Below are 18,184 nucleotides of genomic sequence, written 5' to 3' on the forward strand. Positions count from 1 at the left end.
GTACTGTGGTTCCCTGAGAAACATTGCAAAAAGTGCCCAGTACTCACTGAGTGGCTTGAGGATGCTGCTGCTTGTCTCATCAGCATTTTCAACATCAGATTTGTCCGAGTTTTCAGAGATTTTCTCCTTTTCTTTCTTCTCCTTGGGCTTTCTTCTGTGACGCCGCCTCCTTCGGTAACTCTTAGGCACGTGAACCCCAATGTAGACTGTATGATGACCTAGGGCGCATAAACATGTTGCTTTTTAATAATCTTCAGATTACTTCAAGAAGCAGCAATATATATCAGCCACGTAACCGGCACAAAATAGTCTCATTCTTAGGCACAGAACAAGAGGTTGCATATCATTCTCAGCATGTGAACTTCCTCGCCTGCACAAACCAACCATGGGGAATGGAGAAGTGGGGAAGAATCACAGAATTGCAGAGTTGCGGCGGATCCCAAAGGTCATCTAGCCAACCCCCCCCCCCGCAATCTCAGCTAAATAATCCCTGACAGGTGGGCATACAATCTCTGCTTAAAAGCCTCCAATGAAGGACGGTCCGCCACCTTCCAAGACAGTCCATGCCACTGTCAAACAGCTCTTACTAGTAGAAAGTTCTCTCCAAGGTTTAGCCAGAATGTCCTTTCTTGTAATTTGAATCCATGATGCATGATGGCATCGTGTCAGACATGCAGTGGAAAGAGAACTTGGCCCAGGGCTGCCGTTTTCACCAGCAGCTCCACATCCAACATCAGACTTGTTCACAGCCCTAGTTTTGAAAGAGCCTGGCTTTCACAGCAACTTAAAATACTGCACATTGCTAGCCTTTAACAAATTCTTTTTGAGTGCCTATCTCCATGATTGTTGGGTACATGTTGACCATAAGATGAACACTTGAAAACATCTCTTCAAACATGCCCCACTTCCTGAAATGAATTTGTCATGTGCAAGAAATTTGACTGGGGGGGGGGTGGCATTCTCATACCCACCCACCCCAAAAAACCCATGTGCCAAAAGTCAAACCTTGCACACAGCACCACATACAGTCTTTCCCAGCAGGCAACATGCATGCAGATGGCCATGAGAATGGATCCATCAGCATTTTCCCCCCGTTTTTGCCTTCGCATTTCAAGCTTCCTTCTAAACTCATGAGGACTAGAATGGGTTTTTTTTTATGAATGTCAACGAAATGAAAACACAGGACTTGATTATCAAGAATATTTAAAACATTGCCAGACCACAAAGAGGTATGAATGTTGTTAATACAGGAAATAAAGAAGAAGTGCTCCAGTTTTAAAAATGAATGTGTGTACTAGCCAACAGATTTATTCATGATTCGTTTGATGCATCTTTATCCCAGCCAAAAGGAGCAAAGAAAAAAAATGTCAGCAATGGTCCCTCCCTAGGCGAGGGAAATGCTGAAAGCATTTTAGTGTCATAAAGCAAAACACCTATGAAAAAAATTAGTCAGATGTTTACTCCATAATCTGATGACCCATCATACTGTGAATCTGCTTGCCTTAATTTCACATAGAACACAAACATGAAGTATCTTTGATGTGGCCAGATAATCCTGGTTTTACCCACTCGTTTCTCAAGGCTTTAGGGAGGAGAACTACAGATAAACAAACATACACCGGCAGTGACGGAAAGGTGTGCTTCTCGTAAACTCAAGCAGCAGCTGGATATCTCTAAGTGCCATCAGCCGCTTTCCTTCAAACCATAATCACTTCGGTTATTTGGCTCAGAGTGACTGGAAGCAATCATATGCACCAACTCTCGTGGCCTGGCTGAGTCAAGACAATGACTTATTAACATTTATTTATTGTCTTGATATCCTTTCTGCTCCAATGAGCTCAATGTGGTGTTCATAACCCCTGTGAGGTAAGTTAGGCAGAGAGGCAGGGAGTGGCCCCCAAGGTTACCCATCGAGCTTCGTGGCAAGTGGGCATTCGAACCCTGGTCTCCCAGGTCATAGTCTGGGCACACTGGCTCTGTGATGATGCAGAAGGGTGGTTCGTCAAGGACCTTGGGGAAGGTTCAGGTGGGAGAATCCCCTCAACCTCTTGTTCTGCTCCACCTGTCGCAGTGGGAAGGCCTGCTCACCCTGCCTTCCTCCCCACAGGGAGCCTATCTCCAGTGTTAAAACAAACTCAGATATATGTATAAGCTAGACTCCAAATGGCGGTTGGAGGATATTGAGGTTGAATCCTGACAAGACAGAAGTACTGTTTGTGGGGGACAGGAGGCGGGCAGGTGTGGAGGATTCCCTGGTTCTGAATGGGGTAACTGTGCCCCTGAAGGACCAGGTGTGCAGTCTGGGAGTCATTTTGGACTCACAGCTGTCCATGAAGGCGAAGGTCAATTCTGTGTCCAGAGCAGCTGTTTACCAGCTCCATCTGGTACGCAGGCTGAGACCCTACCTGCCTGCGGACTGTCTAGCCAGTCTGGCTCTAGTTATCTCCCGCTTGGACTACTGCAATGCGCTCTACGTGGGGCTACCTTTGAAGGTGACCCGGAAACTACAATTAATCCAGAATGTGGCAGCTAGACTGGTGACTGGGAGCGGCCGCCGAGACCACATAACACTGATCTTGAAAGATCTACATTGGCTCCCAGTACGTTTCCAAGCACAGTTCAAAGTGTTGGTGCTGACCTTTAAAGCCCTAAAAATCCTCGGTCCAGTATACCTGAAGGAGCGTCTCCACCTCCATCGTTCTGCCCGGACACTGAGGTCCAGCACCGAGGGCCTTCTGGCGGTTCCCTCATTGCGAGAAGCCAAGTTGCAGGGAACCAGGCAGAGGGCCTTCTCGGTAGTGGCGCCCGCCCTGTGGAACGCCCTCCCATCAGATGTCAAAGAGAAAAACAACTACCAGACTTTTAGAAGACATCTGAAGGCAGCCCTGTTTAGGGAGGCTTTTAATGTTTAATAGATCACTGTGTTTTATTTTTCTGTTGGAAGCCGCCCAGAGTGGCTGGGGAGGCCCAGCCAGATGGGCGGGGTATAAATATTATTATTGTTGTTATTATTATTATTATTATTATTATTATTATTATTATTATTATTAACCAAGTTAACAGTCACCAAAATGGAATGTCTAGGTGCCAGTTGGGGGCCAGGTGGCTCTAAAGCCTTCTTTTTCAAACGGCAGACTGGCTGAGATTGATTCTCGGTTAAATAATCTGGCTAGTTTAGATGACAACCTTAAACTAGGTTAAGAACTCTGAGAACTTAAAGAAGACAAGTCACTTGATCCAGGGACAGTCCACATATTTATTGGCCTATGCCTACCTAGTTTTCTCAAAACGAACCATTCCTAACAAAAGAATATTCTTCACAATGGTGAGCAGAGCAGTGGGGTGGGGGTAAGCGAAGACAAGCTACAACAATTAACTGTTAGCGCTGTTCACTGCTCCTGCTCAAGCTGCACAGGAAAAGCATTTCGGTTCCTGAAATTCATTCTGATTGTGCAGATAAAATATAACGAATAGAATTGTACAGGATGTGGTATCAAGTGTGTGAAAACAGTCAAGATTCAATGGCACCCCCTCCCCAGGCATGCAACTCCAGAGGTGCCATGCCAACCTGAACCCAGCCGACTTATAACAGGGTTGCAAGGGGTGCATCGTCGGCAGATCAACCTGAACAGCTGGCTCACCTGCCTTCCGCCTTCGTGTATCTGTGCCTTGGATTAACCGCCTGAGTTTCGCAATGTTAAACATTAAAGCTTTAGGGGGAAATCAACAACATCCGAGTTCAAATTCTTTAGCAACTTTGAGGCAGACACCAATATACACATATCCTTTGGGGGGGGGCATATCCCATACAGGCAACTCCCAATTTACACGGGGGTTACGTTCCAAGGCACTGTGCGTTTACGAGAAATCACGTATATTTGAAACACCACTGGAAAAAGCTTGATCAGTTTGAAGCTGAGTAGGATTGTGACAAGAACAATTTACGGTCTCATTCCCATGGGAAAACTCGAGTTGCATTAGTAAATGGGGGAGGGGAGAGATCTCGTACATAAAGGCTCATTGAAAAATTGTGTCAAGTGTTTCCCGCTGAGGCACTCCTGGGAGGAAAGTCTAGGAGTTTGTCTTGATATTGTATACACATGCCAACCATTTCCTCCAAGAAAGTCTCCGATGGGGGCGGGAGGGAAAGCAGAAAACCCTTTCTCTCTGTTGTCTGTTTCTCTTACTGAAGCACCTAAAGCAATACTGTGATTTTCTCTCTTCTGCAGAATACGGGGAAAGCACAAAAGCAATGCGCACACACAACTTCAGATTCATGTTACCAAAAGCTGCACTGGTGCACATGTGATCGAGGGATTAAAGAGATTGTCTAGTACTGTTGGCAGCATATTAAAGTATTAGGACTACAGGCTTACTATGATGTGTTTCTATTATCAAGCTGACCACGGCATTAAAACAATTCATCAGAGGTAGCCACTGCTGCTCCAGCAACCAAAGGACGGCACCAGTTTTCTACTGAATGTGCCTTGCAGATTTGATCCTGCCAACTCTGATTTTCAATGGCACGTAATGCCGCTGTCCTGAGAGGCACCCTGCTCTCATCTTTTCATCCCTAGCTCGATGTCAGGCTTGCCGCGAAATGCATCCCTTATTATTTATCCACTGACGTGTTGCTTTTCAAAGTAGGTTGAAAGATGCGGGGGAACATATTGAGTCCCCTGCCCCAGGGAGCTTGCCATCCAAATTTCAGCAGTTAGGGAAATTAACTAAAGGGCTGAAGAGGAGGGAAGGATGGGAAGGTAACAGGGGATTGGTGTGTACAAGTGCAATTGCACATGCTTTGGCTTTGTTCTGGGGTGGGAAGGAAGAGCTAAGGCTTCATGGAAAAGATTGGTTTGAGAGTGGGAATAGAAGAGATCTTGTCTGACGGATGCTCTCCCCAGGGAGACACACCTGACACCATCACTGCCAGTCTTTAGGTGCCTTTTAATTCACTCACACCTTTGGTAGTCAAGTTGCCTCCTACAGAACTGCTCATCTTTTAGTGTCGTGGGTAGGACTTTTTAATGAACATTTTATGAAATTTGCATTTCTTTGTTTTCAATTTTTTTGGTTTTCAATTGCTTTTAGTCATTGTATTCCATCTTCTTGAGCTGCTCTGAGACTTTTTCTTACATATAAAGCAAAGGACAGGTGCAGTATTTAAAAATGAACAATTATTGGTTGTTGCTTATGTTTTGTATTTTGTTGCTGCATTTCATGTTATTTTTTGTTGTATTGTGACTCTAAGCTGTTGCGAGCCACACTGAGTGGCAAAGAGACACTGGAAAGGTGGGACACAATCTTTTGTATATTATATAAATAGCATATATGAAATAAAGGAAAGGGACAGGTCAACCTGGGAGGGGAATTCTGGGCATAGGAACTATGAACACACACAAAAAAGCTCTAGCCCTGGAGAGCAGAAGAATTTGGGGCAGATGAAGCACATCAGAGTTGGAAACACAAAAGTCACCAACAAGGACTATATCATGGCATTTTGAAGGTGGTGTTAACAGTTTGAAAATCAGGAAGGGTGTAAAATTTGGACCAGGCTTTGCCAAATGACTTTGGTTGATGGGGGCTGCAGTCCCAAACATTCAATGGGCACGAGGTCAGGCTGATTTAGAGCGAAGCACTTGAGCTGACTATCTGAAGATTCAAGACTGGCAGGTGGCTGCCCCAAAAGCTGAGACGGAGAGAAGAGTTGGCTGGGAGGCATGGGAATTAGGTTATGCCAGCCACAAACTGCAGCCAAAAAAATAAAACCTGACAAACTGTGAGAAGTTGCCAAGGTGGGGCCAGAGGGCCCTCTAGCTAAAAAGCTGGAGGGAGAGAGCAGCTGAAGAGGAACTGAGAATTCTGTTATCAGCAGCTAGAGCAAACTAATGTTCATTTTCTCTTTTCCGTGCTGGAGGCATCAGGTAAACTCACTGTTTTGGATGTATTCAGGCCTCGGGCCTTGTTTTGACTCACTTGTTTTGAGACCTTTATCACCCTAGTACAGACATGTTCAACCGGTCAACCGCGGTCGACAGGTAGGTCCCCTGGTGATCCCGGTCGATCGCTAGCTCCTTATCAATCGCAGGTTTAGAAAAACTTTTGAATGATTTTTCTGCGTGCCCCCCTGGCCCCCTAGCTCTGTCCCTCCACTACGTAAAGTGGGCACTGTTTTGTGTTTTCTTATTGCGCTGTTGAATACGTTTTGAGCGTTTTGTGTTTTCTTATTGCGCTGTTGAATACGTTTCGAGCGTTTGTTATTGGCGGAGTGTGAGATGAGGGAAATATTTGATTCTCCCCCAAAAAGCTCAATAGCTGTGGTATTCCCAAAAGAAGCTCAACAACTCCCCCCCAAAAAGCTCAACAATTCTGGTCAATCCTCATTGACAATGGGTAGATCACTTCCAGTTTGTTTGTTTTTACACTGGGAGTAAATTGCAGTCTCTTGGGAGTTGGACTGGCCTGCCCTAGTAGATTGCCTCTGGGAGGGGCTATATAGGGGGAGTGTCTCTCTGTTGGTCACCTTGTGAGGACGGCGGTTGGATGGTTGGGACTGTTGTGCATTGGCTCAAGCCCGTCCTTGCAGGTAGTCTCATGAGGTTGTGCTAGGAAGGGGACTCATGTTTGGTCTACAGTACATGATTCCACATGGTTCGTTCTTCTGCCCAGTGCTCGTCTAGAGGACAGGGAACCTTTGGCCTTCCAGATGTTGGTACTCCAACTCCCATCTGCCCCTACCAACATGGCTGTCAGGGACTGGCTGGACAAAGAGGAGTGGTGGGACGCACCAGCCGGGGAACCCCCAAGGGAAACCCCAGAGGAGGAAGGCCCAGAGCCAGGGGATTGGTGGTGGGGCACAGAGGAGAGGTCAGAGGGAAAAGATTGGGAGGAAGGGCCAGATGCTGAAAGGGCAACAGGATGTAGTGAGTAGAAAGAGCCTGTGATAGGAAGTAGTTCAGACTCCGAGGCTGAAGCAGTGGAGGGGGCACAAAAGGCTGACGAATAATCCAGGGAATCCATCCCCCCACCCCTGGGTTATATAAAACATATCAGAATCACCAGCTTCCACTAACCCTTATTTCACAAGTTCTCTAGCTTATTGACACTGGGAAATCTAAGTGAGGATTCAGCACTTATCTCAAAGTTATAATCGAACCTTTTATGGACGATGAAAAGGATAGGAATGTGGGGGGGGGCACGTCTTATCAAGCATGCAACTGCAGAATAGCCTGATCATTTCTAATCAGGTCTTTGAAACGCAAGTGTCTTCCAAAGGCCAGTGTAATCTTTTACATAAATGACCTCTGAAGACTTTCGTGACATGCAAGAACACGCCAGAAGACTTTGGCTTGCAAGACGGTCTGATACTAAAGACGGTAGAGAGGGAAAGGTTGGGGGGCAGCTTTTCTGACCCACATGACCAGTTTAAACCCTGTGCTCCAAAACAAAATGCACGCCTCTCTCACTCCATTTCTTACAAAGTCACAGAACTACTTCCCATGTTACACCCATTTAGCACCAAACTGTGACTTGCACAACGCTTGATCTGTAATACATTCATGCTTGATCCATCCTCAGAAGTTACCAGGTTCAATTCCTGGCATCTCCAGAAAGGGAAAGACTCTGTCTGGAAACCCTGGAGAGCCACTGCCAACCAGTGTAGACAATACTGAACTGGATGGACCAATATCTGAAAGACCACCCCCATCCTTACAGACCCTCCCGGGTGATGAGATTAGCAGAGGGGGCTCTCCAGGTAGTTCCTTCACTGTTAGAGGCTCAGGGAGGGGGAGGCCTGGGAGAGGACCTTCTCTGTGACAGCCCCTAACCTGCAGAACTCCCTTCCCACAGAGGTGCGCCTGGCGCCTTCATTGTGCAGCTACCAAAGAATACTAAAGGCATGCCTCTTTACCCTGATCTTGAGGTTTAGATTTTCAGATTCTCAAACTTTTATTGGCATATATACAAGATTCGAGCAGGGTTCAATACCAAAAAAAAAAATCCACACACAAAAAAACTCATCAAAAAAACCCCTAAAACCCTATATCTAACACTTAAGTTAGTGTTGTCACTAAGTCATTACACATTGCAGAAACCTCTGTCCTATCCCCAGCCTGAGTAAATGTAAGGAAGGCTACCTTACATAAGTCGAGGTGAATATTTTTAGCACCCACCTTATTTTGTGACTGCAAGTTGTTTAAAACTGTTTCTTAATATTCTGTATTATTATTATTCATTATACTGAGCTAGTTGGGACTCGGCATAAGGCAGCTTCCTATGCTCCTATTGAGGGAGTTACATGTCAGAGTTAGCCCCTTAAACTGGAAGCGGTTGAGCAACCATTGCAATGCAGTCAAGGCAGAGAAAGAAAAGCACTTCTGAGGGGAGAGGGGCAGTCCTTTCCTTCATCGCTTGTAAACCTGTTGCTAGAGTCGGACTCCCAGGCATCTAATCTGCTTTTCTTCCTTTGCGAGAGTGAGAGGTTAGAGAAGCCATCAGGCTTGCGTTGCTATGATCCCTGCTCTAATCGAGCAAGCACGACTTGGATCCTACTTTAAAAGGCAAAGGTTTTAAAGGTAGGGCTGACTTAAAACAGCATATTTATGTATGTAAAGGGAGTCTGAGAATTCTAAATTGCACCACACTGAATTTTTGTGAGCTTCATTAAAAAAAAAAAAACTCCCTCCCCCCCCCCAAATATAAAGGCTTCCATTACAGGGGGAGCACAAAAGGGTATGGGGAGGGAGATGCACAAGCCTATTTTCCAACTCTGGGTGCATTTTCATGGCTTTTGACAGCCGCCATCTGCTTCAAGCACCATTTTCTTTTTGCCATGTTTATTTTTATTTATTTTTTGTTAAATTTCTATACCACCCTTCATCTGAGGATCACAGGGCGGTTTGCAACATAACACCACAAAAATACATAACAATATTAACCAACAATAACAATAACACAGGCCTTTTCTGCAGTGGCTCTGTCCCCTGGGAGGCTTACATATATTTAAGCGCCAAGCAAAAGCATTCTTCTTCTCCCAAGCCTTTGACCAAATTAAACAATCTATACAGCCTGTTGTTTCTTACTTATACTATGGTGCGCATTGTCTAATGTTAGGCTTATCGTTTTTTGTTCCTGACATGTTTTGATTATTGCCTGTACCTAAATGTTTTGCATCAGCAGTCTTACTTAGCCTGTGATACGGAACTCTAGAATCCCTAAACATTTGTTGTTGGTGGTGGGTTTTTTAAAGGAAATGTAGGCAGTAGGATAGGAGTTTGGATTTTTAAAAGGAAAGTAGTTTCCATGAAGAAAAGCTTGCTACCCGCTTTGTAAATGCAATGTTTCAGGTCTAGGCAGCATGCTCCTGGTCAGCAACTATGATGGCTATTTTGTGAATGAAAATAGAGGTGGAGGTCAAATGGTGCTTTCTCCCATTCCACCCCAGGCTTGCCTGTTGTCACTTAAGTTTCACACAGTTCTCTTGACCTCCAGAAACAGGATTTGGCCTAGAATCGAGCTCCCAGTTACAACACCAGAAAAAGATGGAGGCAGCCCCAACTCCAATATTGCATTCAACATCATGAATTGCAGCCACAGAGAAACAATAAGCCCCTGCAGTTGCTGAGAGGGCGAGTAAGATAAACGTATCTCTAAAGCACTCAGACTGATGAATGCACTATACACGAAAAAATTGCTCATAATTTGTGGCTAACTTCCATCTGTGTTAATGGGAGTCGTGTTAATCCATTTTCCATCCTGCAGAGTGTTCTAATTAACCCTCCAGACAGAAAATCTGAGCAACTGCTCAACATCTGTCTATTAGAGGTACAAAAAAAATGAATGGACAAGCCCCCCCAGGACCCCCCCCCTTCCTGCTTCCTTTAAAATTCCAGTAATTGAGCTGTCAAATGAGAAATCTCCACTCCCCTATGAAGTCATAGAGGCTGCCACAACTTTCACAGGAATTCACGTTTGCTGAGCCAAAGGCTTATCTCAAAAGGATAAAGGTGGAGCTCTGAAATGCTTTCCATTTCTTAGGGGAAAAAATGTTTTATCTTGTAAAACACATCTGAAGCTCCACCAAATTTGGGATTTAAGACTATTTGGCCTCTCAACGAAGCAATGTACCAAGAAGCCAAGGAGGGGGTAACCTTGCTCCTGCCATGACACCCTCTATTAAGTACCAGGCCAGGAACCTCTCTGAACCCTTTTACTCTAATTCAGTAGGGACCATGTGTGAGGACTAGGACTAAAACCCATTCGGAAGGCAGGAGCCAACAGTGGGGCATTCAGGTTCAGAAAGGAACAAGCCTTCAACAAGGTGGGCTCCAGAGGCAAGTGTTTCTAAGGAAGGATGTTTCAGAGCACAATTCAAAGTGTTGGTGCTGAGCTTTAAAGCCCTAGACAGCCTCCGCCCTGTATACCTAAAGGAGTGTCTCTACCACCATCGTTCAGCCCGGACACTGAGGTCCTCCTCCAAGGGTATTCTGCTGGTTCCATCACTGCAAGAAGTGAAGCTACAGGGAACAAGGCAGAGGGCCTCCTCAGTAGTGGCACCCTCCCTATGGAACCAGATGACAAGGAGATAACCAATAACATGACTTTCCAAATACAACTGAAGGCAGCCCTGTATAGGAAAGTCTTTTAATGTGTAATGCTTTTATACACGTTGGAAGCCGCCCAGAGTGGATGGGGCAACCCAGTCAGATGGGCGGGATATAAATAATGAAATTCTTATTATTAAGGAGTTTCCAAAATATCGGCACATAGGCAAAAGGACCAGAGAAACAGCATCTTCCAGGCAAGCAAGAAGGTACATTTCCTCAAGGAGTAGCAGCCCCTGTGAGGAAAAGCAGTGTGCAGGTGTTCAGTTTGGTAGGAACTTCTCGCTAGAGCACACAAGCTTGGTAGGCAAACAGCAGCAATCAGCTGACATTCAGTGCCCTTGAAGTGCTACACATAGGACTTCCCCAAGCACCAGCAACGCTTTGTAGATGTGGCACATAAGGCTTCCCAACCGCCAACAGCGATCAGCTGATTGTCAGCATTTTAGGATGTGCTGCACGCCTTTCTTTGTCCGCGTGTGGTTGGATTTCAAACCCTGTGAGCAAAAGCAGGTCATCTGACATCACTGTGACATCGGGTGGTTGACAAGTGGGTGAGTCTGCCCACCTGTCAAATTTGGCCAAAAGGGGTGTGTGGAAATAAGGATACAGCCAGGTCCAGTTCCCCACACCTGCATTAGAAGACCGAAGAGCAGCCCCCAAACTGGTTTTATAAATGCTGCTTTGGTGGCACTTATGGAAAACCAGTGTTCTCGAAGCTACGAACAGGAGTTTGACCAAACTGCGGGAGGCAGTGGAAGACAGGAGTGCCTGGCGTGCTATGGTCCATGGGGTCACGAAGAGTCGGACACGACTAAACGACTAAACAACAACAATGGAAAACCAGCCTGTGGTTAATTTGACTGACATCCTATGCCCTTTTAAAATGCGGGGGGTTGGGGTTGGGAGGCGATATTAGGTTGTTGTTTTTATTTTGAGTATGTATTTTGTGGTTTTATATTTCAATTTTATTCTGTGAACTGCCCTGAGACCTCCAGGTATATGGCGGTATATTCAGTACATAATAAATAACAATACACGGTTAGGATAACATGTAGGAACAGAGTTCGTTGGATGAGGGGAAGATATCGTTTGCAGGGTGTCAATATTTAGTGTCTGCTTGTTCCGAATTTAATTTATTTCCTTAATTAAACATATGTTTCACTTTCTACCATCTGCGTTCTTTCTGGACAGGGCGAGAGTGGGACTGTGTTGGTTGTGGGGAATCTGTGACTTTCCAGATGTTCTGGATTTGGTGATTAGCTAGGGATGATGGAGTATGTTTAGCCTGGAAAAGAGGAAGAAGAGAAGAAGAAGAGTTTGGATTTGATATCCCGCTTATCACTACCCGAAGGAGTCTCAAAGCGGCTAACAATCTCCTTTCCCCTCCTCCCCCACAACAAACACTCTGTGAGGTGAGTGGGGCTGAGACTTCAAAGAAGTGTGACTAGCCCAAGGTCACCCAGCAGCTGCATGTGGAGGAGCGGAGACGTGAACCCGGTTCCCCAGATTACGATTCTACCGCTCTTAACCACTACGCCACACTGGCTCTCCAGAGGAGATTGAGAGGAGATACGATAACATCTTCAAATATCGCAAGGGCTGTCACATGGAGGATGGAGCAAGCTTGTTTTCTCCTGCTCTGGAGGGCAGGACCCAAACCAATTGGTTCAAGTTACCAAAAAAAAGGAGATTTCGACTAAACATCAGGAAGAACTTTCTGACAGAAATAGCTGTTTGCTGGTGGAAAGGTCTCCCTTGGGAGGCGGTGGACTCTCCTTCCTTGGAGATAAGCAGAGGTTGGGTGGCCATCTGTCATGGATGCTTTAGCTGAGATTCCTGCATTACAAGGGGTTGCAGGAGATGACCCTCAAGGTCCCTTCCAGCTCTATGACTATGATTCAGTGATACATAAAGGAAAGTCCTACTGCTCTCTGACAAGTGAGTATGTTTCGGGAGGCAGCATGTATGAAAAGTCTGGGCCCAGTGGAGTTGCTGGAGGGGACTCACCTTGGGGTCAACCTAAGGACAGGGTCTTTCAAGGGACCCCACCCACTTTGTAATTACAAGGCCTCACTCTTCTAGTGCCTTCAGGAAGGCTGCCCAATCCAGCCATATGCTGCCTCTCAAAGCTGCTATCATAATAAAACAAGGCAATCCCATGAACAGCAGCTGCATTCCTTAGAGGAAGGATGGGGTGCAAATGTTATCATAATACTGTCAAATCTCATATTTCAGTGCACATGTTTTGCCAGCACAGGAAAATGTCACTCGCAATGTATCCCTTGTTATGTCAACCCATTTGGCAAAACAAGTCATTCTAAGCATGAAAGCGTTTTTTTTTTTAATTGCTAAAGTAAAGGCAGTTGGTATGAGTATCCACGACAGGAAAGAGAATGTATAAATGTATTTATTTTCTAAACGGTGTTACTAGAGATGTTCCGCAAACTCTGACTGCCCACCAGTTAGTTTGGCACTGACTCTGGGCTTTGAAACCCATGAGAAACAGATAAGGAAATCAGTTTCAAGTTTTTTTGTTTGTTAAAAAGCAAATGAACACACAACAGGAATATTTTCAGCAACTGAGCCTTCCCAGAAGTTGTTTTGGGGGGGGGGGGATTTACTAATTTTTCCCTCCAGGAACTTCATGTGTCAACAAGCCCTCACTGAGCTCAATGGACTGGTTTCCATTACATATCCAGAGTTCAAAGCTGGTCCATGGAATCTGAAAACACTACCCCTCTCTCCAGGAGCTTTCAAGAGTCACGCACAGCACTAAAAACGTTTTGCAAATTGACAGGCATGCTTCGTTTCCACCTTTGTGGAAAGGCAAAAGGGAAAACTTCTCTCGCTGCTCAGTGTAAGTTTTAAGTGGGAGGAGACTGGGGAGAAAGCCTTCCGTCATAAAAAGTCGTGTCCTGATCTGAAAGAATCCCTCAGGAAAGAAAGACGTGATCCTCTTACGAGAGGGCTCCGCCTCTGCCCCTCCAAGGCCTCCCTTTCAGAGCCAGCTTTGCCGGCCTCGTTTAACATCAGGCTGGCTAAACGCTTTGCCGCCTGCATTATCCTTTACGGAGCAGCGATTCACTAAGCACCGATAAGTATTCCACACATCAAAAGCCAAAACTGCGTGAAAACGAAGTATGCATTAACTCGGAGGCGTGGAAAAACCGTGGCACCCGGAACACCCCATAGACGTTCTCAAAACAAAACTCTCCATTATTAATAAACACTCCCCATTCATTCCCAACTCCACTCCCAAGTGCCCCAAGCAGTTCAGCCAGTAAAGAGACTTCACCATCCCACAATGCCTCTTGATCATGGAAGCGCAGACCTTAGTCCATTCACAAAACCAAGCAGAGAAACAAGGGACAGTTCCTTACCTTCCACCTCCTCGTCGTCGCACACATGCTTAAGGAAGGAGGCCCCTCTGTCCAAGACCGCCTCATCCTCCATCCTGTAGTAGTAGAAAAGGAAGAAAGAGTGTTCAGACTTCTCCTGGAGGGAGCCACTCGAACTGGCCCAGCTCCTGGGCAGATTCACTTGCAGGCTATTGTTCATGTTACAAGAGAGCAGGGTCGCTTTTCACTCTGGGCTCGCCACTCCTTCATGCAGCTCCCCCCCACTGGTCCCACAGCGCTCAGCTGCTCCTAATCTCGACGGGGCATCACAAGACGGGGCAGGTGGGAGTGGGGAGAGGGTGCTCGCAACTAGAAGGCTTTTGTTTTCTCCTTCCTTTCCTTTTTAATTAGAGAGATGCCATGGAGAGGAAGAGGGGCTTGAGCCGCTGGCGGAAGCATTCACGTTCAAAAAACCCCCACGCAAGGTAGCTGTCCACAGAGCGGTGCGCATCGTCTAGCAAAAGGCGGCAGGAGATGCGTGCAAACCCACAGACGTGGCCGAAGCTCCCGCCAGCCCTCTTAATACCAGCAAAGCACACTTCTTCACTGCGAGGCAAAGCTGCGTGTCACATGTTAGCCTTACGGAAATCTGACATCTGAGGATTATCCAGGGACCAGCAAGCTCCAGCAAGTCAGAGCGCCAGGCTCATTTGCATATCTCGGACGGTCACCCACCTATCGTTCTTCTCCAGTTCCCTCCCTCTCAAGCATGTGTATCTTGTCAATTCCCTCCATCCCCTTATCACAAATAAAAATCTTAATGATGCTGCAACATTTAATCAATTCCATTCATTGATTTTTTTCCCTCCCCCTTTTAAAAACAACAATTGGCTTAAAAGCTTTCCCACAAGAGACACTTCCCGTTCTCTTCCAAGCATGGGAGGAATACTTTTTCTCAGACCATGCCTGCTACAATGCAGGCATGCAGAGAAAGAAAGCATGCTTCATGTGTCGGGCATAGTGATTTTACTAGGACACTGAGGTCCAGCATCAACGACCTTCTGGCGGTTCCTACACTGTGAGAAGTGAGGCTACAGGGAACCAGGCAGAGGGCCTTCTCGGTAGTGGCACCCGCCCTGTGGAATTCCCTCTCATCAGATGTCAAGGAGATGAGCAATTATATATTAGGAGACATCTGAAGGCAGTCCTGCACAGGGAAGCTTTTTAAGGTTTAAGGTTTTACTATGTTTGGAAGCCGCCCAGAGTGGCGATACAAATGCGTGGGTCAGATGCGTGGGATACAAATAAATTATAACATATTGTTGTTAGAGAATTTAATTGATGTTAGGCTAGCAGATGGGTAGAGCAACCCAGAGATGGCCAGTGTGGGGTGATGGTTAAAGTGTCGGACTAGGACTTGGGTTCAAATCCCTGCTCGGCCAGGCAACCTTTGGGCAGGTAATTGCCTCTCAGCCCAGCCTACCTCACAAGGTTGTTGTGGGATTAAATGAGTAGAGGGACGCCACCTGTTGAGCTCCTTGGGTGGGGAAAGGGTGGGATACAATATAATACAATACAATACAATACAATACAATAATAATAAATAAACCATCGTTGCGCTGGGCAGGAGTTGTTGATCGACTGAATGGGAGTGTTCTTCTCCACACATTGAATCTGTGGGCAAGTGGAAGTGCCACTGGTAAGGACCAAAACCACCCACCCACCCAAAAATGGAGCTTCCCCAGAGCAGGGATGAGGCAGCCCAGAATCCATTGGATCGAAAGCTGGCCCCACTGCCATGACATGACAGGATCAGACCCAATCTGGGCCTGATTACAATGGCAGCTACAGGATGATGCAGAGAACTGCCCACCCCCCAACCCTGGGCATTTTCTGTCCCACTTACTTTATGTGGCAGGGTAGACCGCCACAAAGCCCTGCCCGGTTTGTGGGAAATATGGTTAAAATTGCTCCCGAATACTGTACAATATAATACCAGTATATTAGTGGGACGTGGGTGGTGCTGTGGTCTAAACCACAGTGCCTAGGGCTTGCCGATCAGAAGGTCGGCGGTTCGAATCCCTGCAACGGGGTGAGCTCCCGTTGTTCGGTCCCAGCTCCTGCCAACCTAGCAGTTCGAAAGCATGTCAAAGTGCAAGTAGATAAATAGGTACTGCTCCGGCAGGAAGGTAAATGGCATTTCTGTGCGCTGCTCTGGATTGGCAGAAATGGCTTAGTCATGCTGGCCACATGACCCGGAAGCTGTACGCCAGCTCCCTCAGCCAGTAAAGCGAGATGAGCGCTGCAACCCCAGAGTCGTCTGCGACTGGACCTAATGGTCAGGGGTCCATTTACCTTTTACCAGTATATTGGTGTTTGTTTTGTTTGTTTAAGCTCTAATAAACATTATCTAGATTTTGCACCAAGGCAAGGGAGGGGGGAGATTTTGGTGTGTTGCTTTAAAAAAGTTATTGAAAGTTGCACAGGATAAAACAAAAATAAAGTGCACGGAAAGGAAATGGAAAGTTATAATATATCACTATATGGGCAAACAACTACAATTTCATATATGCTTATCTAGTATATATGTATATAAAAGTGTTAATAACAATATGTGGTTATTTACAACCTACTAAGTTTTTTATACACACATTTCAAATATAATTATAACTGTCATACGAAGCCTACGTCTGTAAGCAATGCATTCATAAGTTCCAAGTGCTATCATATCTTCGATCAACTGACTAAAGGAGACCAAAGATTCATCTTTCCTGTGTATCCAATATGGGTGGCGCTGTGGTCTAAACCACTGAGCCTCTTGGGCTTGCCGATAAGAAGGTCAGCAGTTTGAATCCCCGCAACGGAGTGAGCTCCTGTTGCTCTGCCCTAGCTCCTGCCAACCTAGCAGTTCGAAAGCACCCCAGTGCAAGTAGATAAATAGGTACCGCTGCGGTGGGAAGGGAAATGTTGTTTCCGTGCACTCTGGTTTCCATCATGGTGTTCTGTTGCACCAGAAGCGATTTAGTCATGCTGGCCAAATAACTTGGAAAGCTGTCTGTGGACAAACGCCGGCTCCCTCAGCCTGAAAGCGAGATGAGTGCCAGAATCCCCATAGTCGCCTTTGACTGGACTTAACTGTCCAGGGGTCCTTTACCTTTACCTTATCAATCTTTGGGCTGTAGTAAGGGGGGCTTGACGGGGTGAGCTCCCATTGCTCGGTCCCTGCTCCTCATGTCATAGGGGATGCAGGTGGTGCTGTGGGTTAAACCACAGAGCCTAGGGATTGCTGATCAGAAGGTCGGCGGTTCGAATCCCTACGACAGGGTGAGCTCCCGTTGCTCGGTCCCAGCTCCTACCAACCTAGCAGTTTGAAAGCATGTCAAAGTGCAAGTAGATAAATAGGTACCGCTACAGCGGGAAGGTAAACAGCTTTCCATGTGCTGCTCTGGTTCGCCAGAAGCGGCTTTGTCATGCTGGCCACATGACCTGGAAGCTGTACGCCGGCTCCCTCGGCCAATAACACGAGATGAGTGCCGCAACCCCAGAGTCGGTCACGACTGGACCTAATGGTCAGGGGTCCCTTTACCTTTAAGTAAAGACCAGCACAAGACCAGACAATCTCCCCTCACCTCCCACTGCCATACTGTTCTGGGGGTTCTCCCACCCACCCCAAGACAATTTGCAGGGGTGCAAGTAGAAGTGAGGAAAGTCCAGATAGCAGTTCCGCTATCGCATCTGTCCAGCTGAATCCAGGCCAGCTTTATTCCCACTTAATTGGATTTACTTCTGAGTAGATGTAAGTAGGATTGTGCTGCATACTTCTCAAACCCACGGACAGCAGGTCTGGTTTCGCATATTGCTGTACACTAGGGAACAGCATCTTGAACTCAAGAGGCCAAATCTGGTCCTACACTGCACCCCCACAATGGCTAAATGAATGGCAAAAAAGGGAGCAATGGAGGACCACAGCATTTGCCAGCTGCCATTTCAACTTTGCAGAATGGCAGCAGGTAATTTAGCCCCCCCCCCCCATCTCCTTAGTCCTCTTCTCGGACCTGTGCTCTGGGAAAACGGACAAGATGCTGAAGACAGTGGTGGCAAGACATCTCTAGGCACGTCTGGAAGAACAGCCTTGGTCACTCTGATGGATTACCTCGGTCAGGATTGGGGCAGGGGTAGCACGTCCCTGTTGATTTTCCTTGTTCTCTTGGCGGCTGTTGATACTATCAGCCTTGGTTT

General features: G+C 46.5%; 1 protein-coding gene across 3 annotated transcripts in view; it reads right to left on the minus strand.

Moving 5' to 3' along the window:
• Window positions 1-18,184, minus strand: part of SLC4A4 (solute carrier family 4 member 4) — a 191,034-nt gene that overhangs the window by 131,800 nt on the left and 41,050 nt on the right. For all 3 annotated transcript variants that reach the window (XM_035103066.2, XM_035103068.2, XM_060278361.1), the window contains exons 2-3: window positions 13,988-14,061; window positions 48-218 (exon numbers count right to left, since the gene is read on the minus strand). In XM_035103066.2, the coding sequence (XP_034958957.1) occupies window positions 48-218; window positions 13,988-14,060 (244 nt within the window). In that variant the 5' untranslated portion in view covers window position 14,061. The remainder of the gene's footprint in view (window positions 1-47; window positions 219-13,987; window positions 14,062-18,184) is intronic.

Source organism: Zootoca vivipara, chromosome 9, assembly GCF_963506605.1.
Source record: "Zootoca vivipara chromosome 9, rZooViv1.1, whole genome shotgun sequence".
Lineage (NCBI taxonomy): Eukaryota > Metazoa > Chordata > Lepidosauria > Squamata > Lacertidae > Zootoca > Zootoca vivipara.